At 48.5% G+C, this 27,131-nt stretch overlaps 1 protein-coding gene across 15 annotated transcripts in view; it reads right to left on the bottom strand.

The window, feature by feature from the left end:
* The window catches only part of NCAM1 (neural cell adhesion molecule 1), a 294,100-nt gene that overhangs the window by 42,859 nt on the left and 224,110 nt on the right, over window positions 1-27,131 (bottom strand). For 9 of the 15 annotated variants that reach the window (XM_032838456.1, XM_032838449.1, XM_032838455.1 and 6 more), the window contains exons 2-8: window positions 20,911-20,985; window positions 19,018-19,236; window positions 17,835-17,978; window positions 17,292-17,429; window positions 16,011-16,128; window positions 15,423-15,589; window positions 8,510-8,652 (exon numbers count right to left, since the gene is read on the bottom strand). In XM_032838456.1, the coding sequence (XP_032694347.1) occupies window positions 8,510-8,652; window positions 15,423-15,589; window positions 16,011-16,128; window positions 17,292-17,429; window positions 17,835-17,978; window positions 19,018-19,236; window positions 20,911-20,985 (1,004 nt within the window). Of the gene's footprint in view, window positions 1-2,355; window positions 2,386-8,509; window positions 8,653-15,422; window positions 15,590-16,010; window positions 16,129-17,291; window positions 17,430-17,834; window positions 17,979-19,017; window positions 19,237-20,910; window positions 20,986-27,131 lie in introns of all 15 variants that reach the window. The other 6 variants (XM_032838447.1, XM_032838451.1, XM_032838453.1 and 3 more) reach the window with 1 other exon arrangement.

Raw genomic sequence — 27,131 nt, 5'->3', positions numbered from 1 at the left:
ATACAGACGAGCTTGTCCTGGGCTCAACACCCATAAACATGGAAAACTGACCAGATCACTGGGAAGTCAAGAGAACATTTCCACAATGGAAGCAATATTGCAGCAAAAGATGCAAAGAGAGTCATGTAGGGAAGAGGAGGACAGTAACAACAAAAAAGCAGGGCATGACCAGTCTACTCAGAATGTTCTAGAAAGTGGTTGAAGAGAAGTTTGGGAAGTGGTTTCATTGACAGCCATGATTTCCTCCCCTTCTAGGTGGTCTAAATTTCTCAGTGTGGAAAATTTTCTCATTTCATGGTGTCAAGAGGCCAGAAGACACTCCTCTACACAGAATTCTTATTTCACTGTGGCTCACGACAGGATTGGGGATGGGAATTTGTCAGATGCCCAGTTCACGCTCCAAGGGGAAGCACACAGACTTCCAGTGCGATTAGACTGTTTCCCTCTTTACTATGGCACCAGGACAAAGGCAAGGAGTGCCAGCTATGAGCCATCCAGGTAGGGGTCCTGCTGACAGTTCAGCCTTGCAGAGGAAGCAGATGATCTCTGGGCAAGAATGGAAGGACGGCTGGGACAAGAAGACCCTGTTTTGCAAAAATAGCAATGTAGGGCAATTACAGTTACCTTCTCATCAAAACATTTTTTGCATCCCTTGTTCCAGATGAAAGTGTTAATTTTCTGAGCTTACAGAACAAAACTGGCCATAGCCCAAGCCTTCTCTGGAACTCATCTGGACTTAACGGTCTTTGTCTCTGAATGAGACAAATAGGAAGGAATGGAACTTCTGAGCCCAAGGGACGGCACTCCCTTGAAAGTCAATTACATCCAGAGTGAGATACTCAAGATAAGGATACTTCTGGAGAACGGAAGTGAGTTGTCTGCTTTCCTGGGAGTAAATCTATTACTTCCACTTAAAATTCTCCTACCCTCCCTTAATGCTCCCTGATGAATCTCCCCTCCCCTTCCAGCCAGGTCCACATCAGAATAACAGGGGAAGATGCAGAAGGCCAAGCAGAATGAGATCTGTAGTAGCTCAGAAGCGGGTGATAATGAACCCTTTTCTCCCTTCCCCAATCCCAGTGGGTCCGTGACTTTGGGGCAATACAACACCAGGATGGGAGAGCACGGAGCAATTTCAGCAAGATGCGCACTTGACTATGGTCCCCATGATGAGGAAGAAGGTAGGATACGAAGAGAGCTTATCAGACACTAGGTTTGATCACGACCGTGTGTTCACGTGCAGAAACTAGGATCAGTGCCCAGGGACAGGCAGTCAACTCTTCAATATTAAACAGCATTAAATATTTATAGCCACGACCTGAACACAAGAGTTATGTGTTCCGAATAATTATCATTTCTGGGAGACCAAGAGGACCGGGTTACCTGATTAGGATATAGTGTATAGGATTCCCGTAGTCTACATTTATACTATTACAAGATGAAAATTTCCTCTGGAGAAGAGACAAAAGCTAGTTTTTAAAGAAATACTTGTGGGTTGGATCCTCGAACCCCCTTGGAAGCATACTGGTTCTTATTTCACTCTCTGTCACTTAATCACACAAATCAGTGAAAACAACGATAGGCGTGATTGTAATTAGGGTCTTGGGTGGGTAACATTAAATTCTTAAGATTAATATTTAGCTTCAGTTTTCAAACAAAGTCCCACATTCCCCGAGCTGAAGCAAGTAGTCAGAGAAATCTCAAGGGCTAAATGCTACGGACTTCTAAAAAACATACAACCGCTTGTGCCAAATCATGCTCATCTCATAAATTTAATGCTCTGTGAAAGTGACATACGTGTGTTTAGCAGTTTGGGCAAAACAAGGAGAGATGTCGTCTGCATTGCTTTGACACGAAATGGGATGTGATGTGATCATTTACCGAGACCAATCATTATAAAACAAGCGAGCAACAAGATGAGTTGAGCTGGGAAGGGTTGAGTGGGTTTTTAGACCACTAACTCCGTGACTTTATAACCCAAAGCCCCATCAACCAGGTGAGAGTAAAAAAAAAAAAAAAAAAAAAAAAAGTCATTTCAAAACGCCTGGCCTGGGAATTGGAGCGATTTACTTCTGTAAGTATAATTACCTGGATGTGATTTTTACCAGCACCAGCAAGAGAATAAGATCCAATTTTAAGAAGTAATAAGGATTTTGTTCATCCACTCCCAACACAGCTTGCTTGCTCACCCTAGAACGCCACTATTGCTAAGTAACGTCTACCACTATCGACCTATTCTTTAATCTAACTCTAGGACTAATTAGTTTAGCATGTCTGGTTATTGAACTGGAATGGTGAGTTAAGCTAGAATGCTTTCGAAAACTAAAGACTGGCTAGTGGTCAGGTAAGCTATACCTCTTGCTTCTCTGGTCGAGTCCACGAAGCCTGGAGAGAACAAGATATAAAACACAACAAGAAAGCAGTAAAATTTTACAACATGTTGCTTCAGAACATTGATGTATAACACTGTGTTCCGTGCACATGCAGCTGCTTTTTTTTAACTCAGAACTTTGTCCAAGGCCCACTTTCAATGGTGTGTTTATCACCCACTTTAAATTAGGAGGCAGTTCATGTTCCGCTTTCCCCCCCTTCTGCACATTATGATGTATCATTCACAGGAGAAGTCTTTCCTAATCTTTGGTAGGCATACACATGGACACCAGCAGACGGGTTCAACTGCTTCTGTTTTAAAATGTCTTGAGCATTTCTCGTCATATTTGAGGACACCCCTAATACGAACCACATAATCTAGAGATAAACGTAGAGGGTAGGTTTCCTCCTTTGGATTCTGTTAGACAGTCGATCGCAAAACTACGAATGCCATTTTGGGCTCATGCATTTTTCTAACTCGTTGCATGCATCCTATTAAAAATCAAGTTTGTATCTTAAAAAAAAAATAAGAACTAAGAAAGGAGAAGAGAGGTATATCAGGAATGGTGAGTATGAATTCGTTAAAGTTGTGGGGCAGGAAACTTTCAGGCCAGCACACTCTGTTGTGGCCGGCTCCAGAGGAACGCCCAGATGGCATGCGGGCTCGAGCGTGCACCACCGTCATCCAACATGGCATTCATGAGTCAACTCAGAAGCACAGAGGCTTGGGTATTTTCCTGCCCACATTCAGATATTTTACTTATCCAGCACTTGGGAATCTACGATGCTGACGGCGTGTCTGTTTTCATACCGGGATTGAAAAACATCATACCTGCATTGTTCTTTTTATTAGACGGCACAAGTGCCTGGTTGTCCCTGATGTTCAAATAGAGAAAGGAAAGAACAGAGGCCAGAGACACAGCGATGCAATCCAGGAAACGCAAATGAGTTAGCGAACATTTAGTAAGAGTCCACTAAACGGAAAGAGCTTTTGGGAGGAACGAGGAGGGAAATGTTGGATGATGTCATGTGATGTCGAAATGAAGAAAAAAGTGAGAACAGAGGAACGAACATGCAGAGACCAAAGGGACAGTGGGCCAACATGTCAAACGTGGTTGCCAAGTTCACATCACTGAGAAGCTTGTCTGTCACATGCCAGGGCTGTGTGAATCAAGATCGTTTTTTAAGGGCTATATCATATGGAGTTATTTGCTTTTCAAATCTGAGTCTTCTTGTTTCTCTCCCAGATCACTACGGTTTTGTGGCTTTCAGAGTAAGTAGTTGCTAGGAACAAGACGTTTCCGGTAGCCTGACCTCTGGCCTGTGTGCCTCAGGGAATGGTCGGCTATACCTTGGCCCTGACAACTTGGTGAGGGGGTGTGGCTCACCTGAGGACAATCTGATACGAACACACAGAAACACGTTAGGATAGGACTGATCATGCTCCAGAAATTTTACGTTCCAGGTTCTTTTCATTCGATTATCTCACACACAAGTCTTTAGGAATGTGTAAATAAACTAGAAGAAGCCCCCTACCGTTGTCCTCAAGTGTCCTCTACCTGTGCCCACAGGCAGAATATGCCAGACTCTAACTGCTCAATACAGGCACCCTTTCCAGTGTTTACATGCGGGCACCTAGGCTGTATGGAAGGGGAATTCCTGCCGGTGACAGAAAGATCTGGTTTCCAATGAATCCAGAATTTCAAAGCTCTCTCTTTTTTGTGGCATTTGTGGGATACTCCACCAGCTAAAGGCTCAAGGCTCATGAAATTCCATTTTTTGTCTATCTCTTCTGATCTCAACTCTTTGCCCCTCTTCTTTTCCTTAAATATTAAGGTTTCATATGAATTTCTTTACCAGTCATTTCAAAGTCATGTTCAAATAAGCACACAGCAAAAGTGTTCTGCTAGCGACAGATTGTGCAAGTCAGCCTCCAAAGGTCTCGCTGAGTATGTAAATGGCACGTGGAACTTAGCCCCGCTCACTCACATATCTGGCAATATTTAAAATGAGTCTAGGTAGGATGAGCGATGAGAGGATGGGGGTGGGCATCCTTTCTTTGCCTCTGTGTTATCACAAGGACCTCCAGACACGTGGGTCAAACCAATCCCTGTTATGATGTTCATAGATGGTTTGTCTTCTTTTTGGCCAACATAATAGAGACTAAGGAATGGATTAACTTTCAGACAGATGATCTACCCTAATGGTCTTCATGACCCAAATTTAGCTTAGCTCTTATAGGCTGGTGAGCAAAACCAACCCAATTATAACTGAAGCTTAGCAGACTAACCGTTGGTAGTCTCCAAGGAGCAGCCGGGCTCCACCTAGAGACATGAGCAGGCAGGGTGTGGCTATCAGGCTCAGTGATGGGCTCTTGCTTGCTTTCCCCCCCAACTTTTTTTTTTAATGAAGAGGAATATTAGGGTCCATTAGAAAGTTATTAACTCTGTGCCTATGGTTGGAAGCCTTTTCTCTCCTCTTAAGAAGAGACACCCCTACCTAGACTTAGTTAAGTCTAGACAAATACTAGACTTAACTAAGCAATGAAGCAAAAGATCGAGCTGTTCTAACGAGCTTATACTGTAACCAACTTTACTGAAGAAATCATTGAGCCTTCCACAAATGTCCTCATAATCACGAGGAGCACCGTGGCGGTAGGGGCTCCATCTGAGCCAGTGACCCAGAGGGAAGTCATGAGAGCATTCTAAGGGCTCTGCACTTGACCTTGTCCCAGTTGACATTTTTATCAGCAGCTTGCACAAAGATGTTTCATGGAAGTGTTCATGCGAGACTGGAGGCAACGGCTAATACCAATGCTGGACTGGGAAAGGGTACCGAGCTGCCTGCCTTTGGGCCTTGTGAAGTGGGGGTCACCACTCTTAGACCTCATTACTTTAAAAACACATAAACAAAACCAGGGTGGGGGGCTGGGTGGGGGTGGGTCCACGTGGCTTGAAATGCCCGAGACCTACAGACCTCTAATGACAGCTCTGAGGAAAGCCAGGAAGATGGACTAAAATGTTTCTGAAGCCAGAAAGAGTTTGTATTTGTTTATGTGGTACTGGTGGTCATCAAAATGATTAGAGGTGGCTGCTGGCATTGAGAGGGAGGGGGACCGGCAGTACCATCCCAGGAAGGGAGAGCCTTCCCCAACTGCCATAGTGACCCCAGAAAGGAACGTCGGGCTGCAACAAACAAAACAATTCTTAGCAGAAATACAAAATTCTGCATTTTCGGTGAAGCAATCAATTGCATAAGAGCAGGACAGGGGGTGTGTGGCCTCAGTGCCGTCTGTATAAAAACGAGCTGAGCATTTTAGTTGACCACAAGCTCAAGAGGAGGAGGGAGAATGAGGAAATGGCGACAGCACTAACACTTCAGCTGCCTGACGGCGCCCAGAACAGGGAAGCGTCCAGAACAAGGGAACAGGTCACTGCATGGAAATCCGCATTAGCTACACCGGCTCCACAAAACTTTAGGGGCGCGCCCGGGGACTGAAGCTCTCTGGGATGCGACCACCAGGAAGCACGAGAGGTTGAACCCACGGCATGGGAAACGGGGAAGACCAGTGAGTGTGTCTAAGGGACAGAGAGTGGAAGCCAGTGGAAAACCCAAGAGTTCTCACCCAGAGGACTGAGGGGCAGAGGTGGGAAGACTGAGCAGCGGGCGGGGCAAGGAAGGAGACCTTCCGGATCATCAGCACTGGCCAGCTGCCTGGAGAGGACAGACACCGTCACCCTTCACGGAGGGACCACGAGTCTTTTGGGCAGATAAGCTGAAAAGTGAGTGCCGGCTGAGACTGGACAACCTCAAACGGGACCCTCCTTCCCGACCTCTAGGATCCCAGCATTGTGTGTGGTCTAATTCTCAGGAGCCTTCCTGAGCTTAACAGGTAGATATAATCGTCTGTTTTTATCTGCTTCATGTACCACCCTGACTTGAAAAAGGACATTGTTTTCTTTCACTACTACAACACTGTGCCTCTGATCATCTCGATCCCTGATCATATACGATGCACCTTCAGATGGGGGGGAACACGAGGGGCTGCTGCCAGATGAAAGTGAAACTGATTACCCAGAGTCCGGCTGGCATGAGCCAGCCATCTTTGTTCTCTTAATTATGAGCTCTCCATGGCGTAAGATGGATGTCAAGCCTCTCTGGCATTAATATATAACTAATAGAAATGGCAACTTTTCTACGTAGGATTTCTACGTAGGCAAATATGTTAATACGGTGTCATGGCACTGGCTGGTCTGGAGGACTTGTTCTAACATGGATTCACACATGTTCCAGTAATGTCGCTCTGAGTAAATTTGAAGGCAGTCCGTAGTCAAAGAAACCACAATACAACCTATGTGGCTGGACTTAGATAATTATCCCAGATTGAGACAAATGATCTACACTAGTAGCTGAATTATGCAACCCTCCTTGGTCGGAGATGGTCTCTGCTGGATGCCTTTTGTCTCAATACTTAGTAAGTATGAGTGTGGACTGGTGCCTGGTTTTTTTGTTCTCATTCTGTAAAAATGACTTCACAGATACAGGCCAGAAGTGCCCACCTATGAAAGAACTTAGGATAGACACAAATCTTAATAACCCTTCCGGTCTAGCTTAGCTGTGGAGCTATTCCTAGAAAAGACATCGAATTTAAAAGCATCATTCATCTGGGATAGATATTATTTCTGTCCTTCCCTGTAGGTCAGCGATATACACTGGGTCATTCTGGACAAATCACAAGCCTGACGTAGGAACATGTACCAAGCCGCAGCCCTGTGGTGTGAGCCCTGAAATGTACATTCAATCCACGTAACACACACGATGGGAGCTGAAATCTGAGCTTAGGGTTTAATTCCAATGTTGATAAAGAAAGTGTCCAAGTAAACACCACATTTCTTAATCCAGTTGGTTTCCACAATATCGAACAGCATATGCGAGTTTCAAAAATACTTAGCAGTTCCTTGAGCTTTTGTTAAGTTGAATTCAACTGTGGAGTTAAAACTTGCAAAAAATAATGGGCTTTTTGGAACAGCAGTTTTTGTTCCTTTTGATTTCATTTTGTCTTTTATTTGTGGGGCAGAACCAGATCCTCAAGTTCAAATCCCAAATGTGGATCTGCTCTGTCACCCTATCTCTTTTTTGACTTTGAGTTTACCCTCTGTAGGGATTTCCTTTACGCAGGCAGAAGAGTGAAGATTTATCAACTGTGACATTGTGGTCAATAAGCAATCCCTTATAAAAGTTCTTTAAGGCTAAGGCCATTACTCCTGACCAGGTGACAAAGCTCTGGCCAACTAAAATGAAGCCCTATACTACAGGGCATATGAGATGAGGTTGGAGAAGTACAATAAGAGGGTTTAAGTTGCTTTAAAACGAAGCCTCTTCTTCCTCCTGCTTTTGGCCCACTCAGGAGCAAAGGGCTGCTTGATGTGGGGATACCTCAATCCGTACATACTGTCAATGACAATGACAGCTTTCGGTGGTCTATAAATCGATATGCTTTAAAGCGGAATCTCCCCAGTCATTTCAAACTACCAGGAAGCCTGCTACCATGTGCTACTAAGAGCTGAAGCTGAGTGCTTAGAATGTAGCGGAAAACCCGGTGTGATCATCATCATGAAGAAACTGCTAATTATTTTTGCCTTCAGAACAAAATGATATCCAAATGTGACTGGAAATACAGGCAGACACAAAGGCAACCAAGCTTTTGTGCATAAGTGCATGTACAGCGTGAGGCTACGAAACACAAGGAGAATTCATAGGGCTCATCCCGATCCCTGCTATTTCCAGGACACATTCCCGTCAGGACTCTTTAGAGGATGAGAGCTGGTCCCCCAAGTTCTTGGCTTCTCCCTGCTCCTCAGAGCTCCGTAATCTTGGGTTTGAAAAGCACTCCCCACTTCCTCCCCAGAACGTCTAACTTGACCACGTCCACAAACCTCACAGCCCGGCAGATCTATGCAGGAACCTGTGGCCCTGCCCCTGCACAGCCATCTGGCTGGAGGATGGAGGCCATGGAACCTGGCGTGGCCTCCAGGGCCCGCATCCCATCTTCTGGCTCCCCGAAGAGAACGGGGCCTGGGCAGACATGACCTGCTTTGAGCCTGCACCCCATGACCCTGAATTCTTGGTGATGTCATACCTTTTCTTCACTGCTGATGTTCCGGGTAGAGGTCCTCCAGGTGATGGTGGGAATGGGGTCTCCCGAGGCTTCGCAGGTCAGAGTGACTTGTTCCTCTAGCTCCATCGCGGTCTGGTTCTCTACGTAGGTGATTTTGGGTTTTGCTGAAAAGATAAGATATGTGTGAGTTTGTTTGATTTTTTTTTTAGTTTTCTGGGTTTAAATTCAACCATGCGCCCACTCATCAGGTTATAGACTTATGGAGTATAAGACCATATTCTAGGTGTTGTGGGAGCTACAGAACTGAATCCCTGACGGACGTACACTTGAGTAGGTGCGTGACACCATCAGTGTGCGAGCAAGAAACACAAGATCCTAGAGAAAGAGCACTCAGAGCAGAGGGTAGAGAAGGCAAGGGCAGAGGTTGAAGACTTCATGAGGAGAAAGCTTTCAGGCTGGGCCATGAGATCTTCAGTACGTGGAACTTTGGGATGGAGAGAGTCATTCTCAGTGTAGAAAACTGCCTGACTGGGAGCAAAGAAGCAAGGACACGGGAGGAGGGCAGTGTGATGGGGGCCGGTGTTGGCGTACAGAGGCAGGGGGAGGTGGGGTCCAACCCAGGCGCAGGGTCATGGCCGCCTGGTTATGGCGCTTGCTTTGAATGGTCTCCGGGCACTGACAGAAGCCCACTGGTGGTGTTTGATCAGAGGACTGAAATGATCGTTTGTACTTCAAGAAGGCTAATCTATGAAGGAACTCAAGATGACTGAGAACAGGGGAAACCTTGAGGTGAGAAAACCAATTTGGAAGCTCTGACAGGGCCCCAGATGTGGCGAAATAGAGCCCCGAACTGGGTGGTCCCAGAGGAGGAGGGGATGGAGAGGCAGACGGGGAAGGGCGGCTTGGAGAGAGGTGCTCACGAAAGGTTTCGCTTGAAGTGCCAGATGAACAGAGGGCAAACGAGGCATGGCAAGGACGAAGGAGGGAATGAGAAGGAGTTCAAGTGACTCTGAGCTTCTCAGTGACTGGGAGAGCTGTGTTAGCTTTGACTCAAGCAAGGAAATGGGGCGAGAGAGGAGTCGGGGGCTGCAGAATGGGCTAGGGTGGAAAGGAGATGAGATGGGTTCATTTTCCAAATGTTTTGGGTAATGCCAGAAAACATGAGCATTCAAAAGAGGAGTTAAATGCTAAAACATTAGAGAAAATTGACTTTTCCTGATTTAAAACAATTATACTCTGAAATTGCAAAACCTTCCACAGAAGAGAAAAGATAACACAGCACAAATGTAACTTATTTCGCTAATGGGGAAAAAGACGAGGCGAGATAAACAAACAAAATAAATAAATCAAATTTATGGATAATTTTTGAAAGAATTACATTTCCTTTATATTCAAATTCATACGCCGCCCGTGAGTAGGTTAATAAACTCCTCCCTATACACTTCCTACAAGCTGAGGCCCCCCCGGTTCTGCTTTTATGTCTAGGCTGTGCATTTTCTGCAGCAAATACCTGCTTCTATATAAAATTATCCATTTAGTCAAATATTCTGCTACAGTTAATCTGTACTAAACAGCTTGCTTGGCAAGTCCTTTTTTGATGGCAAGAACCCAGGCACGTCTCAATCCAACGGGGCCAAATGATCACAAATTGGAACTGACGGAGATCACTTGAGCGAGATTTTCTCACAGGAAGGTTTTGTGTTGATCTTGATAAACAAGACTTCCAAGGTGGTCACAACTCATAACGAAAGGACTGTTAACTGCAGCCAGACAGGAGGTTTGAGAAAGATAAAATAAAAGTTGAATTTCTACACTGTTAAAATCACAGATTGAAACGTGTAATGAAGGGGCACCTGGGTGACTTAGTCAGTTAAGCATCTGCCTTCGGCTCAGGTCATGATCTCGGGGTCCTGGGATCCAGCCCTGCATCGGGCTCACTACTCAGCAGGGAGCCTGCTTCTCCCTCTGCCCCTCACCCTGCTCATGTTCTCTCTCACCCTCTCTCTCTCAAATAAATAAAATCTTCAAAAAAACAAAGTGTAAAAAAATAAAATTCAGCCACACAACCGAATTCACTGAACAGTTGTTTGAATTTTTGCCCTCTTGAAACCCAGACGGATATCGTGACCTAGACAGTGTTTGCTGGACTCTTCCTGACCCCTAGGACTTCGTCTGGGCACCAAAAGGTTAACAGAAGACAGATAAGGGATAGATAACATCTACTAATATCTGGTTTGGCAGCTCCATTTCCCAGAGGGTTACAAAGGGTCCACTGCACAAATCTTTAGAAAAAAGCAAACTATATTCTTACTAAAAGCATTATCAACAACAGCTGATTTTGTATAGTCTACAGAGGGCTGCTGGAAGGCGGGCAAGCTTCTCACTAATGACCTAACCTCTCTGTACTACAGAAGCAGCAGGCCCATTGTCAGAACTCATTGAAAGCTCAGAATATTGCCTTGGAGTTAGAATATCAATATAATTTATTGTCCCGATCAGGGCACTCTTGAGAGTGAAAAGGGATGCTCTACGTAACTCCCCCGGGACAAGGGCATCATCAGGCAAACAGGGGCAGATGCAAGGTCACGTCCCTCTGCACACAGCATTTAGAGGAACATCTCCAGGTTTTGTCTTCAGATGGTACTTACACCTTCTTAGTTAACGTCTGTTGTGGGCCCTTGACTTTGGATCCCCGTTCTATTTTCTGCCTGCTAGAGTGGGACTGACTGCCTCCGAGTGTTCCATTGCACTTCTCCCCACAGACCCTCCTGGGAGCACAAATGTCCATGGGACTTTTCCCAGCACAACGGCTCTTCTCTTCTGGCAAGCCCATGGCTCTGTACCCTGCCACTGAGGGGTGGTCTCGTCTAGTTCCACCCCAACCCAGGCTCCTGCATTCCCCAGCCCAAGGAGGGCTCTGGGGCCCTGCTCCTCTGAACTGAGAGGCTGGACATGACCCATTGCAGCTAACCTCGGCCTTTACCCGGTGCTGTAACTCACAAGGGCTGCTTTGGTCCTAAGGGGTCAGATAGGCAAGGCCACTGGTGAACCCGCCTCAGCCCACAGCAGCGTGAGACCTCACGAGCATTTGTGTGAGCGTAACAGGAATATGCGGAGAAAAAATTTCCTTTTTTCAGGAAAGCAATGGAAATTCACTGCCAAATTTAAAGAAAGGTAGGATGTAACTACTTAGTAAAAGGAGCTTCTGGCTGATAACTAGGGCAATGCATGCTAGAACATCCCCCTTTCTTAGGGAAAAATGATGTCGGTAAGGTACAATTATGGCAGTCTCTAATTTAGACGTGCCCCGTACTGACTAATTGCCTTCCCGTCTTGAATCACAGGAGTTCTGAGCTCTGGTTTTACAATCCGAGCTACTGGTTTCTGTGTGCTTCTGCCTCACTGCTGCCAACTCGGCCTCCACTTCCCCCCTAGCGCTGGGCCCCGCAGCCAGCCAAGGGGAAGAGGCAGGACAGACAGTAAAAGGAGGAGGGAGCCCCACCTCACCCGCGCCTCCCCACCGCATGTCCTGGCCTTACTACCAATCTCCGAAACCAAGGGAGGCCAGAGGAGGAGGGAGAGGAGGTTAAGAACATGAAACGGACAGGAAAACAGTGTGTAGGTGAGCAAGCTTCCCAGGAGGCTACGTGAACTCCCCCGAAGCTCACAGAGGGGCTCGCGTTCTCGATGGGGGCAAGAGTCCTGGGGGTCTGTGCTTTACTTACTTGTCTCTGCAGGAGTCTGGCCACCTCTCCTCTATTTGCTTTTCTGGATAGCATCTATCCTCCCAGCTGTGGTCTTGGGGAAGAAACTGTGTGTGGGGGGGTGGGTGCAGGAGGGGATGCCTGGTGAGGAAGTGGGTAGAAAGACAAAGCCTGCCTTGCCACAGTCCCTGCATGTGGAATTCACTTCCTGCCTCGTTAGCTCCGCCCCTACACCTGATCCCACTCTCCACCGGCTGCACGTGGCTCCTGACTCAGTACCCACGCCTCCTTCGTGGGGCAGCCACCAGCACCAGAGAGGCCTGCAAGAGAATCCAAGACCTGTTCCGTGTGATCCACGGTGGCAGAGGGGGGGCGCAGGGAGGGCACGCTACCTTCAACATTCCCAGCCATCCCATCTGTAATTCAGACGTCATCTGTGTTAAGTGGAGCTTCACGGGGTGGTAACTTCCCTTTGCTAGCTCAGGGAAAGGGACTTCCAAGCCAGCTGCCTGGGTTGGAGCCCTGATTCCTTGAGTAGGCCACTCAGTTCTCTGGGCTCAGTTTCCTCACTTGTGACATAAGGACAAGGATGAAATCCACCACACAGCCTTGTGCTGCGGATTACAAGTCAGTTACACACAGGACTTCAGGTGGTGCTTGACACATTAGAAGCGCTCACTTCCTGTCGGGTATTATTATTACTTTATGGTGCTAACACCTGAGAATTTCCCAAGACAAGGGATAGTTACTCATTTCTAGACTCACGTCCTTACCATCTGCCTGTGCTTCATTCACATAAAACAAACGGCTCTGCTTTCCCTTAGGCAAATTCTAGCACCTACAATTTGCCACTGTCCTCGTAGCTGGGGGTTCACAGTCCGTCTGCAAGGAGCTCACGTTCAGCGTGGCACGCATCCTTCCTGCCTCCGTGTCTGTGCCCGGGCGGCCTGGGGTCCTCGCCCGTGGCCACCCTTCTTCACCTGGGAAGCCCTGCTTGGGAAACAGCAAACGGTTTGTGATGGCCTCTCTGCCTTCTGTCTCTCATGACCACAGGTCTGCTTTTCCTCTAAAACACGGTGCCCATTGCCATTCCAAAGTCCTTACAATGGGCCGTCATTAAAAATTTCAGTGTCGGTCATCCGTGAGCCCACGGATGAGGACAGAGCACGTGTTACTCATCCTCAACACTTTGACAATGGCTGGGCCCACACAGGCACTCAAACATAGCCGGCCATTTATACGCTTCACCGTTCCTCTCCCTCCCCATGTTTGTCAGAGTTAAAGGACCACATCATACTCATATCTCAGATGCCCCTCGGTCCAGTAACACGGCTGCTTCATCAGTATCTGTTCAACGAAGGACTACCTTAACAATGCACCTGTCTTTACAATGTGGAAGAAACTGAAACCCGAGGGAGTGGGGAGGAGAACTAGATAAAGAACTGTCAAGAATGTTTCCCAAGGCAGGGACACGTGGGTGGCTCAGTCAGTTAAACGTCTGCCTTCAGCTCAGGTCATGATCCTGGGGTCCTGGGCTGGAGTCCCGCATCAGATTCCCTGCTCAGCCGGGAGCCTGCTTCTTCCTCTGCCTCTCCCTCTCCCTGCTTGTGCTTGCTCTTTGACAAATAAATAAAATCTTAAAAAAAAAAAAAGATTATTTTCCAAGGCTGTCAGCTTTCACTCTCCAGTATATCCATTACTATGAACAGAACTGATGACCTGTTTCTAAACCCAACTGTCATTAACAGAGAAATAAGATTTATTTATGATGAGCAGGTCCAGCTGCACCCGTCAGAGGTCTACGACAGGCCCAGCAAGCAGGTCCCAGAGGGTTCGCCAGGCACACGCTGTAGCGACCTGGGAACCACATGAACCAGAGCTGCCCTCCGGTGCCTGGTGGCACCATCTACACTGAACCAGCTTCCCTGTTTTTTGTTTTGTTTTGTTTTGTTTTTTAAATGAGAAACAGAGAGTGAGAGAGAAGTGGGAAGGAGCAGAGGGAGAAGGACAGAGAGAATCCTAAGCAAACTCCATGCTCAACTCGGAGCCTCATGACGGGCTTGATCTCATGACCCTGAGATCATGACCTGAGCCGAAATCAAGAGTCGGCCGCTTAACTGATTGAGCCACCCAGGCACCCCATGTCTTTTTAAAAAACATGAGCAGGAAGTGTTGAAAGCCAATAGGTTAAGCATTTCTCTGCCACAAATTCTCTTTTCAAGGTCAGGTCAAGATGCATTTCAGTTCCAAATGAATGGAAGTTAACTGAGTTTATCAAGATGGAGTGAGCAGACACGAGGGGCTCTTCTCATGGCTTTGATGGCACCGTTTCACACGGGCCACAGAAAGAAGCAAGGGACACACAGGCAGTCAGCCGGTTGGTCCCTAATGTTTACCACAGGTCTTCCCGAGGCCAGCACTGGTTGGAGTGGCAGAGATAAAGCAGGAAAGAGACAGAAAAGCCAGCAATCCACTATCCCAGGGTTTACCTGCTTCTTGGAGGAGGGAGACTACAATCTCCAGGGCAAATATGGAAATGAGGCCAGGTCGGGTAGGACAAGTGTGGTGAAGAAGGTACAGTCAGATCGATGGAAGCGTTCGGGGGTGGGGGGTGGGTGATGCATTCGCCAGGGCAGTGCAGGAAGGATTCATTGAGAAGGCAGGTTGAGGTGAGAGGTGAATGGTGCAGAAGGCAGCTCAGAGCAGATGTGGGGGAACGACATTCCAAGCAGAAGAGGTATCAAGTGCAATGTCCCGAAGACAAGAAAGCAGCTCTGTGTCATCTGAGCCACAGAAGGAAGGCCTGAGGGGTTAGAGAGTTTTCGGTGTGGAGCAAAGTGGAGGAAAGATGAGGCTGGAAAGGAGGGCAGGGGCTAGCTCGGGTTAGGTCTCGCAGGCCAGGGCGGGCCGTCTGATTCTATTCTGGTTGCAACAGGAACCACGGGAGGATTTTAAACAGAGGATGGTGCTTGAGGTCATTCTGGCTACTGTGAGGCGGGGCTGAGGGGGACCACATGGCGGGGGAGGACTAGGTGGGGGGCTGAGAGGCTGTCACTGACCAGGAGAGGAGGCAGATAACGTGGACTCGGGCTTAGGGGGTGGAGCTGGCAAATGTGGTTGCAGCTGGGACAGATTCCAAGGCAGAGAGAATGGGGTCTTCCTGTTGGACCGAGCGTGTGGGGTAAGAGGAACTGTGGCAGAACAATGACCTTGACCTCCACCGTCCTTACCGAAGACTTTGAGGTGGATGGACGCATCCTGCTCTCCGGCCTTATTCTCAGCGATGCACACGTACTCTGCCTCGTCACTCTTGTCCACCTTCCTGATGGTCAGCTCGGAACTGTCATCGCTGAAGATGTACTTCTCATCTTCCTCGTTCTCTATCTGTTCCCCATCTCTACATGGTGCAGAAAAGCCAATTGCCATGATTTTGGCCACGGAAGTACAAGGTTTATTTTTAACCAGTCTCCACGGAATGCAGACTGAGCCCACGGAAGGACTCGGTCTTCACACAAAGTCAACACCCCAAACTGTACTTCCACACACAAACCTTTGCTTCTGCCTAAACCTCTGTTTCTCTCCAAGGGCTACACACTGCCTACAAACCTCCCAAAGGGGGCCTCCCAGCCCACGCCCTCTGGCTCTGCCCCCTTGGAAGGGATCCAGTGCTGGAGGGGAGAGCAGCTTACAGAACAGTATCCGTGCTACAGCTGCAGCTGATCCCAGCAGCCCACACTAGTGCCACGGACACACCAACACGGAGCTCCACGCTCCCTTCTCCAGGAGCCCACGATAAAAGGCACGAGCCAAGTTCTTACTTTGTCCAGCTCATGGTGGGCTCTGGGAAGCCTTTGGCGTCGCACACCAGGGTGACAGACTGGCTGAGGTTGGCGGTGGCATTCACGATGCTCTGCCTGGCCTGGACGGTGGGCGGCACTGAAGGAAAGAAGAGCTGTAAGGGGGGGTTGTGAAAACCTGGAGGAATCCAGTGGCCTGGAGAAGAGGCACTTCCGGGGGACCTTAGGTCGGAGGGTCACGGCCTAGAGGTCAGGAGCTCTGGGCAGCCACAGAGTTTGTATGAGGGAACTAAACTCTGATGTGTCCTAGAAAATTATTCCAAACTGAGTAAGTCATCCACAAACATGCATCAGTGGCTTTCGACAATACAAGATATCGTTACATGTAATATATAATATTGGTTTTTAATAAAATAGCTTTAAAAGCTGCATTAATAGGTCTTACTCCTTTTAAAACAGGATTCAACTCATAGCAGCTAGATATCTTGAAGCGTTTTCTCAGTCAATGCATATGAATCTTATAGCTACCACGGTAAGTGGAACCTGACGCTTGTTGGACAAAAGGGGGCTCCTGATTCTGGAAAAAGTTGAAAATGCCTGTTCTCAGTGCTTAGATGGTTAATAGCAATTGGAAATGGTTAGATGTCACCAGCTCACCAAGTGACATTTCTCTGGCACTGTCATAAACAGCCCTGTGCACAAACAGTTTTTACCAAAGGAATGAGAGGGGGAGAATTTGGCAAAAAATATGTATCAAAAGCCAAAAACAATTCAACCCTAATTTACTAATTTTCTTAGTACTGACATTATAATTTCCTGTAAACATCTTGTAAATGTCAGATCGATTCCACGGGTGTGTTTATTTGACACACAGCAGATTAAGATTAATAAACCCATGGCCCATGATTCTGACTACTCTGAGGACTGAATTGATAATAATATTTTCTTTGAACGTTGAACCAAGGGGCACTAACCCCACAATCATGTTAACACCAAGGACAATGAAGGATGAATAAGGATTCATTAGAAAGCACGGGGAAAGTTTCCAGTGCTGTAAGACAATGAAGGACATTCAAGAATGGCACTAGAAGTCCCCCGGGTTAAGGGAGACCCAAAAGGCAAGTGGATTCAGAAAAAAATCAAAACAAGCCAGAGGCTATCCCAGGAGGGACTATTCACTTGAGACGGATGCGTGAGTCAGGACGGGATTATTTAACAGACCGAAGAGGAAGTTACGGAGCATGATTTGGGGGTGACCAGGCAGTACTAATGGAGAGAGCAGGAAGAACGGGATCTCCTCACCGTTCACAATGACCTGAATGTCCTTGAAGTTGATCTCCCCCCGTGCCAGGATCCTGCCCTCGCAGCGATAAGTGCCCTCATCTGTTTTCTTGATGTCCCGGATCTGCAGGTAGTTGTTGGACAGGACTATGAATCGGACTAGAAGAGACAAGAGGCGGGTTCATCCAAGGGTCAGTCAGAGAACTCTGGAATTTGCAGGAAGGTTGCAGGGCTCTTCTTCTCTTCCCTAGCGACAATCTAGAGCTAGGGGTAGGGTGTGAAGGGGGGCAGTGGCTTTGCACCAACATCAGGACATGCGGCCCTGGCACTGACAGCCAAGAGCAAAAGTCTACAGGAAATTTGTCTTTTCTTTGGAGACAAGGTCAAGCGCCTGAATGTACAAGCTTGGGACATTCATGCATTCGGGACCTGAAAGGCACACAGGGCTGTGGGACACCGGGATCTGAAGCTGGGTTGGAACACCTCAGAGGCTGGCTGAGGTGGAAACCCTAGGGGACCCAGGGCCTGGGTGGAAGGGCAGCCTCCAGGGAACTCAGGCCTCACCGTCTTTCGTCAGGACGACATCTCGGCCTTTGTGTTTCCAGATGATGGTCGGAGGGAGGGAGCTGACCACATCACACACGATCACGGCATCTTCCCCCTCCCTGAACTCTTGTGGGGTTGGTGCATTCTTGAACATGAGCTTCTCTGGAAAATGAGCAAGAGAAGAGTGAGGGCAAACAGCCGCTTCCCCCTCACTGACCCTTTTCCGCTGGAGCCACACTGCTCAGACTGCAGCTGTAGGCGGTTCTCAGTCCAAACACACGGTGGCCCAAGAGAGGGTCCCGCCCCGTCCTTGGCCAAGACGCCAGGCAAAGCAGCTGGTGTAAGCAGGGGAATGTGCTGTCGATGTTGGGCAGTCAGTGTCTATTCACGGAGTGCTAAATTCATTCTACTTCGTGTGGAAAGGGTCTACGGAGGTAAAGGAGTCTGTCAACCACGGGTCCCTTGCCATGTGGGACGATGCTAACGAAGCACAAAGCCAGGTGGAAAGGACTGGCACGACACCTAGTCTACAAGGACTGGTCATCAGTCCTTCCTCCGTCTCCCACCCGTCTGACACCCCAAACCCATTTACCTAGAGCAGAGAACATTTTGAAGAACACAACGGAGGAAAGGCAGGCTTAATGGGAGTAAATACTATGGCAATCAATACTGTTCCATTAGCTGTCACCCACCATTACACTGGCCAACGAGACAGAGGCATGATAACAAGGTAATGAGAGGCCACTTCCAGACTGGGTTTCACTGACAATGGGAACCACCTGCTCTGAGTGGCCCAGAGAGTTCAGATAATAACCCCCCACATCCCACTGAGCCTTTGGACTCCATTAGCAGCAGGGGAGAGTGAAATAAGAGGGGAAACTTGAATGGTACGATAGTCAGCCAGCGCCTGGAGAAGGGAAGGGGAACCCTTAGCAGCCCTCAGGGAACTGTGTAATTTGAATTTAGAGAATGGAGGCCAGAGGGAGGTAGCTGGGATCCGTGTGAACTGGGGCTGTGAGTTCTGAGCTGGCTCAGGATCATTTAAGAACATGCTGGAGCTCTCAGCTCAGTTCAGAAAAGACTCGGGGAATGGAAAGGAGGAAGGCCTCAGGGGGCCCTCGGCTGACATCCCACTCTGCCTGCATCTTCCTGGCCAAAGGAGAGGACTGGCAATACGGAAGGAGTCGGGGGTGGCTCTTACGGAAGATCTTCACGTTGACCGTGGCCTCTGACTCGCTGCCATCCTCGCCAGTGACCACACACTTGTAAATGCCAGCGTCGTCAATGTTAGCGTTGTAGATGGTGAGCGTGGAGGAGGAGTCGTCGTTCCACACCACGGAGATCCGCTGCTGGTTCGGGGTGAGCTTCTCTCCGTTGGGAGAGAACCAGGAGATGTCTTTGTCTTTGGCATCTCCTGCCACTGAAGAGGAAGAGATTATTTTCAAACCGCAGGAGTTAAAAAGACGACGTGCCCTCCGGGGTGACCGAGGGTACTCAGCAAGAGCCACGAACAAGAGGTCATGGGGCTCGATGACCCTGCAGGGAGACCATTCATGTGGAGGATGTGATACCGCCTTCCCCTGGCTTCTGTGCTTTGTCGTGACACACACACCACTACTCACGGTCCTGGAAGGAACTAGATGACCCCCTGTGAGTACGTCTCTCCTTGGTGAGGGAAATGGAGAGGTATTTGCTGAGGACCTACTGTGTGCCGGCTTCTAAGCAAGCAGCTCCAGCCTCCCAGAAGACAGAGCAGAGGGGATTCAGGTCTAGGATCTGAGCTCAAGGGACCTGGCGAGTCTGCGCCAACTAATCAGCTTGTTTGGGAGGGCTCAGACTGTGGTCTCCAGAGCGGAGAAGGGGACACCAGCTCATCTAGGAGCGTGGATTCCAACCCGTTTTATTCTAGCATCCGGCCCCGCCAAAACTGGCACGACTGTCATTTCAGCAGCCCCTCTCAGACACATCCGTCTCCGTCAACCCTGCAAGGAAGACAGCCCGAATCACCCATGTGTCCTCTCCCTGGGCACCGAGGAGAGGCGGGTGCTGCTGCATGGCCGACTCAGACCCTGTGCGGGAATGAGGGCTCCAGGCTCTCTCTGCACCGCGCCCTTCCCCAGGCCACACCACCCAGCCCTGCACAGATGCTTAGTGTGGAAATGAAGCCGTCTTCCTTTCAGGGCCCATCATGTTTTCAATAAATATCGCTATTTGCAAGATGTGCTGTGGGCTCCACGGCTGCATCTCCAGATCATTTAAACTGCTGTAATGAAGGCAAAGCTGGAGTGAACACATCCAGCGGCCACCAGGCACCTCGTCCAACGCAAATCATGTTCGCATTTAAAGGCCCCTCCCTGCCAAGAGCTGCTCGCTAAATGTCACAGTTTACACCTAGCTCAGCTCAACGGCCCTGCTTCTTCCACGATCCGAATCCCAGTCCTCTCACAGCCGGGGAATCCAAAGCCTAACCCGAAGCTTCTCCTCCACAGGCCATTTCCTGATGATTTCTGAGCTGTGGAAATGGGGCACATTTTCTAAACAAAGAACAAGGGCACCAGATCTGACGAAGCCCGGGGCTCCAGCGCGGGGACCACAGGATGGAATATAGGTATTCACGACAGACCTGGAAAACCGGGGAACCACATCCTCACGGCACAAGAGACGCCAGTGTGCAATTGTCTTTCAGGCAAGTTTCTGACTTTTCTGGATTTTCGTGTCCTGGGAGATTCTAAGAAATAAGCCTTTCGCTGACCCCCTGATGCACGGTTCTCCCGAGTCAGGCAGAGAACTCCGGCTGGATACAGAGCAGGGAATCCGGGGTGATTCGCTATTTGGGGACTGTGCTGACTTTCCTCAGGAAATCCCTAGCCCTCCTCCACCACCATGCAGAAGCCCAGAGGACATTTCTCTGTGTCATAGAAGCCCTTCGTGAGGGGAAGGAAGAGGGCCCGAGAGCTTCCCTGGCCCTCTGGCCACACCACCAACCCTCCAGTGGGGCAGCTCTGGGGGGGACTGGCCGCACACACACACGAGCCACGGGCTGCCGCTGGGTTCACTGTCTTTCCTTAAATGCAGTGGGGCTCAGGGCACTTGCCTTGGCATAAGAAGAATTTGGATTCTCCAACGCTGATTTCTCCTTGGCTGGGGACGATATCCACCTGCAGAGAAACTGAAAAAGACAAAGTCCAGCTGAAACACACATCAGGATTTTTGAGAAGGGAACCCAGAGCTTTCATTCAAAAGCGGGGTCTCCCTGCTCGCATTAAGAAAGAGTGAAGGGAGGATGTGGTCTGGGTTGAGAGCCTGTCACCAGAGAATCCACGGTTCCTTTGCCAAAGCCGGGAATGGACATGGTCCGGATCGTTCCCTGAGGAATGGCGATCCCCTATCAGACAGAGCAGGGTCCTCTGGGAGATTTGGGGTGACACCCCCACATGTTTCTGACCTCTTGAGTAGGCCACGGTCCTGCTCTGAACAGAAGCACTTCTGGGATTCAGAGAAATAACAGATCAGTTATTTCTGGAAATCAGCCTCAAGTGTCCCCACAGCTGTGTGACAAGGAGGCCTGCCACTCCTGACCTCTCCAGTTCCCCATGTCACCGTGCTTCATGACTACAGAGGAGGAGTCACCGTGGTGACCCGGACGGATCTGGAAGCAGGGGACGCCTATCGCTCAGCCCGCCGGGTGAGTAGGGGACCCACACCCCTCTTTCCGTGAGAGGAGACGGCGCACAGCCTGGTCACGGCAGCCAGTCAGGTGCCCTCCCGGAAGGCTGTAGTCTGTGCCCTGAGGAGATCCCTGTATCGCCTGGCTACCTGCGCTGGATTTTCCTTTGACGATTGCCGTGCTCTGTCATTCCTCTCCACCGATAAGACAGAACACACCGCCCGGCATCCCACAGACCGCCAGATGCACTGGGTTCCTCGAGTATCTGCTCGGAGCAGATAACTGCTCCTCATGAAAAGATAGTTTTAGGGCAGGGGAAAAAACTGCTTTTATCCATTTGGATTCAACCTCCTTCTGCCTCCCCTCCTCTTAGGGAAAGTAAATGTGAAAGCTAAAAGCTAATGGACATTTGGTTCGACGCATGTCGCCTCTTCAGGCAGATACGGAGGAGGGCCGGGACCAACAGGCCGGGTAATAGAGACTCAGTGAGCCCTTCCTTCCAACGGCCATTTTCTCTGCGCCGCAGAACCGGGGCCTGCTGGTTGCCATGGAGACGGACTCGCAGGCGGAGCTGCGGGGCTCAGTCTGTGCTCCGTGATGAAGGGGCCACAGGGTACTCAGCAGAGCACACGGATCAAAGGGCCTGCAGGGGGCTGGCCAGGGGAGCCGCGGGGAGCACCGGGCCACTGGAGGCGAGACCCTGCTCGCCACCAACGACGAGGCAGACCCCAGAGAAGCCGCAGAGGCAGAGAGGGAGGATGCTGAGTGCTCCACCATGAGAACTAGAGGGGAGGCTGGACTCAGACCTCCCAGTGCTGGTTTGGGGGCAGCCAGCCACTTGCACACTGGGTTTACTGCTGATGACTCACCCGGGGCCCAGGACTGTACTCTCAGAGAGCAGAGAAAGGGCATCCCCTACCGTTCCCAAAATGCCAGAAAACACACGGAGCTGAGAGGGCAGCTCACAATGGTGTCTCTAGCTGTGGTGCTTCTATCGTCTCCTCTGGCCAGAGCTAGGTGTGCTCGGCTCCAAATCGACGGAGCCAGGAGGAGTCTCAACCAGCACCATGTTCCACTTGCTTCTTTCCCACGCGAGAAAGAGAAGGTGCCTTCGCTAAGGTCACCTCTGTTTAGGGCCAGGGTGGTGGTGGCCGTAGAGTCTAGGCCCCCCGGCTCCTGGGGAAGCGTTCTTTCCATTACAACGCTGCCTCTCTGAGTAGAGGATAAAAAGCTTCCACTCATTCGCTTTAACGAACAATCTGGAGAACATGAGGCAGGCCGCTCGGGTTCACCATCCCCTAACAGAACATAGCAAGCCCAGAGCTGCTAAGGCTGTTTCCATCCCGGGGCACAGGGCCTGATGGAGAGGGCTGCAGGCCAGTGCCATCCATCGTGAGGCCAACCAAGACCTTTCCACTCTGTCCGCGGCTCGCGTTCCACGGAACGATGGGCCCATGAAAGCCCCGGAGCCGTGCCTGTGCCATCCGTCACCTAAGTAATGGTCCTTTCTGGAGTTTACTGGGGCATTCTTTAGAGAATTCGAGGCGTATTTCTGCCGGAAAGGTTCACGGGCCCATATGCCGAGCATCAGCCGCCAGCTCCGACATATGGATCCTGTTATTGTCAGAGCCCTCACTGCCTCGAGAAGGATATTCTTATCCCAAGTGAAAAAACAGCCTTCATCTTTTCAGCTCTTTTCAAATGGAACATGACTCTCCGGGGGCCAAAGAACATGGCGAGGCTCAAGAGTTTCAGACTCAAATGTGGCCCGTCTCCTCCTCTGGGCCCCGGAGAGTGATCAGAAACAAGAGTTTCAAAGGAATTCCCAGCTTAAGCAGAGCCCACGCATACATTCATCATCACAGAAGGTTTTTAAAGAAGACATGTCCGTTTAAACTCCCGGCACACATGGAAAAGGTAGCGCGATTCCTCCTGCAAAGCAGCAGAGTCAAAGCTGGGCCAGAGGAACCCCAGACTCTCTGAAAGTCAACGCTTGGATGTTTTCCACCGAAGCACAATAGCTTATGACTCTTCCTCAAACGCGCAACCTTGAATTATTAGGTTTAATAACGGTACGTGGAAATCCGGCTCTACTCTCCAAACCCGTTCCCCCTGCTTTGTGGTGCCCCGTTCTCCTTACTCTATTAGGCCTTTCATTGTTTGCAATAAAAATTGCTCCCGCAACTTTTGCCTTTCTCCGGTTGCACATGTAAGGGGAAATTCCTCACCAGGCATAACTCCTACCTTTAAAGACACCTAGGAAAACCCTTCTCTGTGAAAAAGTATTTCAACTCTTGTTTTGCACAAATGCTCTGCAAAAAGGCCATGTGTTACCCTTCCCCCTCCTAGATGCGTCCAGAGATGCATGCTGACATGCACGGGTGTCTGAACCCAAAGGGTCACCATCCCCCATGGCCAGATCACAGGTTCCGGTTTACAAAACATACGTCATTCCTTCGTCTGATGCTCCCAACAGTTCAGAGACATAGGAAGGCCTACCTGATTGTCTCCATCCTATACAAGAGAATTTTAATGCTCAGAGAAGCAAAATAACTGGCCTCGGGTGACTCAGCTAATGAGCAGTTAAGATTCAAAATCATCTGATCCCCGCCCCCCCCCATTTATTTATTTGACACACAGAATGCATAAGCAGTGGGAAAGGGACAGGGAGAGGGAGAAGCAGACTCCATTGAGCAGGCGGCCCAATGCAGGGCTTGATCCCAGGACCCGGGATCATGACCTGAGCCAAAGGCAGATGCCCAACAAACTGAGCCACTCAGGCACCCCCAAATCATCCGATTCTAAGGCTCCAGCTCTTCCCTCTACACCCCACAACCACTACTGACCTTTGGCTGGCCATCTCATAGGCTCATGATGACCTAGTAATTACCATTTACTCTCTTTCCAAATCATGGGCTAGAAGGAACAGATTCTCACAAATTGCTCTTTCGTCTCTACCCTGGTTAACTCTAATGACCTCTTAGCGCACATAGCTATATTATATGATCATAGCATTATAACTCCGATTTCACAGATGGGGAGGTGGAGGCCCAGAGCCATAGTAATAGTAATGGGGGGAGTCCAGATTCCAACCCAGGCTGGATGGAGTCGAAAACTCCAGATATTTCTGCCATACTCTTCTATCCCTTGTGAATAGACAGAAAAAGGGTTCTCTTAAGAACAGAATGACCCCCCTGCCCCCGTACTCATCTGATTTAAAAAGTAAAATAAGCTTGGGGGAGATCTGTACGTTTTCAAATGTGTTTTCCGTTTAACTGTTTTTTAAAAACCAATGCTATGTTCGCAAAGAGGCAAAATTAATTTAGCAAACCGTTTTAGAGGTAAATAGAAGTTTGGGCACTCTCGACTTTCTAGAGAAGCAAGAGAAATTCCTTTAGTTGCTAAAGAAAAGTGAATTCAGATTTTAGTTTATAAAACATGCTAAGGCACTTATCGGGAGAGGTGGAATTCTTACCAAAGCAAAGCAACAGAGAAATATTATTCTGAGTTAAAGAAGGAGACCACAGATTTCACTGGAGTCAGTGACTTCTTGCTGTAGTTTGATTTTTACCGGTTTTCTTTTTCAAGATTCTAATGTGTTTGACAAGGTAGGAGCTAACAGCAGAATGCAAACCCAGGTGTCTCCCACAGATAACTGAAAATATTTTCTTGTTAAATGGTGATAAAAATGCTAATTACTGAGGAAGACAGACTGCAGGTGTGCAGCAGGCCCCGAACCAAGGTAAGGAGATGCCCTGGTCACCCATTTAAGGGTGAACAACAGAGGATTAATGTGATCAGTGACTATGCACCAGATAAGAGAATTTTCTAGAACCTATTTAATAACAGCCAAGGATTTTTGAAAAAGACATCAAAGTGTCACTATGCACTTACTTTGTTAGCTATTGTTCTAGAAATGAACCTTGCATATCACCGTTCTCAAGCACTTCCATGGAGAATTGTTTTTTATTTTTCAATTATAACTGAATGCTAACTCTCTTTCATGTGACCGTACCAGTGGGAGATCCAGATGTCTGGACCAGGAGTGTAACAACAGAGGGGCCCCCACTTGCCTCTAGTAGTTTGCTCTCCTTATGAGGAAAGCACCTGAGAGAACATACAGGATAGCTTGAGTACTAAACCAACCAAAGTCAACGAAAGCAAAGCCAAAACCTATATGGCAATACTGGCGAATGGCTGAGGCCCAGGACTCTGGACCAGACTGTTGAGTGTGAATCTCAGCTGTGCCACTTACTAACTGTGTGATCTCACCATGTGTTTTAACCTCTTGGTGCCTCTGTTTTCTTATCTGTAAAATGGGGACTGTTGGAAAGGAGGAGGACTGTTGGAATGGAGGGCTGTTGGAAAGACAAAATGAATTAATATTTGTGAAGCACTTAGACTAGTGTCTGGCACATAATAAACATCTTATGCTTGCTGTGTATTATTATTCTTAACAAATCTTCGTTAACAACCCTTACTGAAGAAATTATTTTGATCACAGTTTTTGAGGGAAGCAATGTTTCTCTTTATGGCTTAAGATCAGGTAACCTTCTCGAATGACCCAGTCGGCCAGGTGGCCCAATTCCACTCTCTACATTACTTTAGGATATTCTACTTGCTAATCCCAACTTTATTGGTAAAAAGATGACTGAATTCAGTCAAAGGCAAATAATAATAATGCAGGTGCTCTAGACAACCACTTCACCATGGTCTGTTTTCTCATCTGTAAAATGGAAACGATGGTAAGATCGCCTTTGTGTGGCCGGACTGTCATGATAATTAATGTCAGGAGAGAGCCCTAGTTAACAAGTCAGAGTCTGGAGTCAGAAAGACCTGGGACTAAACCCCGGCTCGGACTCCAGGTAAAACTCTGAGTTCTCAGGAGAAATCTCCGAGCCGGTTTGCCACATTTGTAAATGAACGTAACAACCCTATTTATTTACCTCATAGGCATGTTGAGATGATTTAGAAAAGTAATGTATGTAAAGTACCAAACACCAGCTCAGGCTCTGTTGGCTGTTTTTTACATGGTGGTACATATATGATAGCATCTGAACTCACACACACACACCCCAAACAAACAAAATCCCCCACAACGCTTGTAGCAAGAATAAGAGAGCGGGAACCCTTTACAGACTACTCATAGACACATATTATGGTAACTGTTTATATCTATGTGTATATATGGTCTATTCACTGTGAGCCTAGATAAACACGTGTGTGTGTGTGTGTGTGTGTGTGTGTGTGTAGAAAAATGCAACTGGTCAGATTGCTATTGTTTCAAAAAGCAGCTAGACGTAGGTAAATTTATCTCATTTTGGGAGAGAAAAACCAATAAACAATTAGTAATCACAAGGAGTCTCGCCCTTATTAGACACATGAGTCCTATAATTCTGGCTTGAGCTACTGCGGATACCAGCTGGGTAGAGGAAGAAAATGAGGTAGACTGTTTCACTTTCAAATATTAACCCAAAAGTTAAATGTCATTTTAAAGGAACTGTAAAATACGTGTTCTCAGAGATTTTTGGCTTCAGGTTCTGTATAATGTCATCACAAAGGCAGACCATATCCTAACTGCCACTGGAAGCACCCTCATTGCTTAAAGCTGGCTTGTAGCAGCAACCGAAACCATCTAGAAGCCATGT

Source organism: Lontra canadensis, unplaced genomic scaffold (assembly GCF_010015895.1).
Source record: "Lontra canadensis isolate GAN:19392208 unplaced genomic scaffold, GSC_riverotter_1.0 scaffold104, whole genome shotgun sequence".
Classification (NCBI taxonomy): Eukaryota; Metazoa; Chordata; class Mammalia; order Carnivora; family Mustelidae; genus Lontra; species Lontra canadensis.
This window is presented reverse-complemented; position numbering and strand designations above follow the sequence as displayed.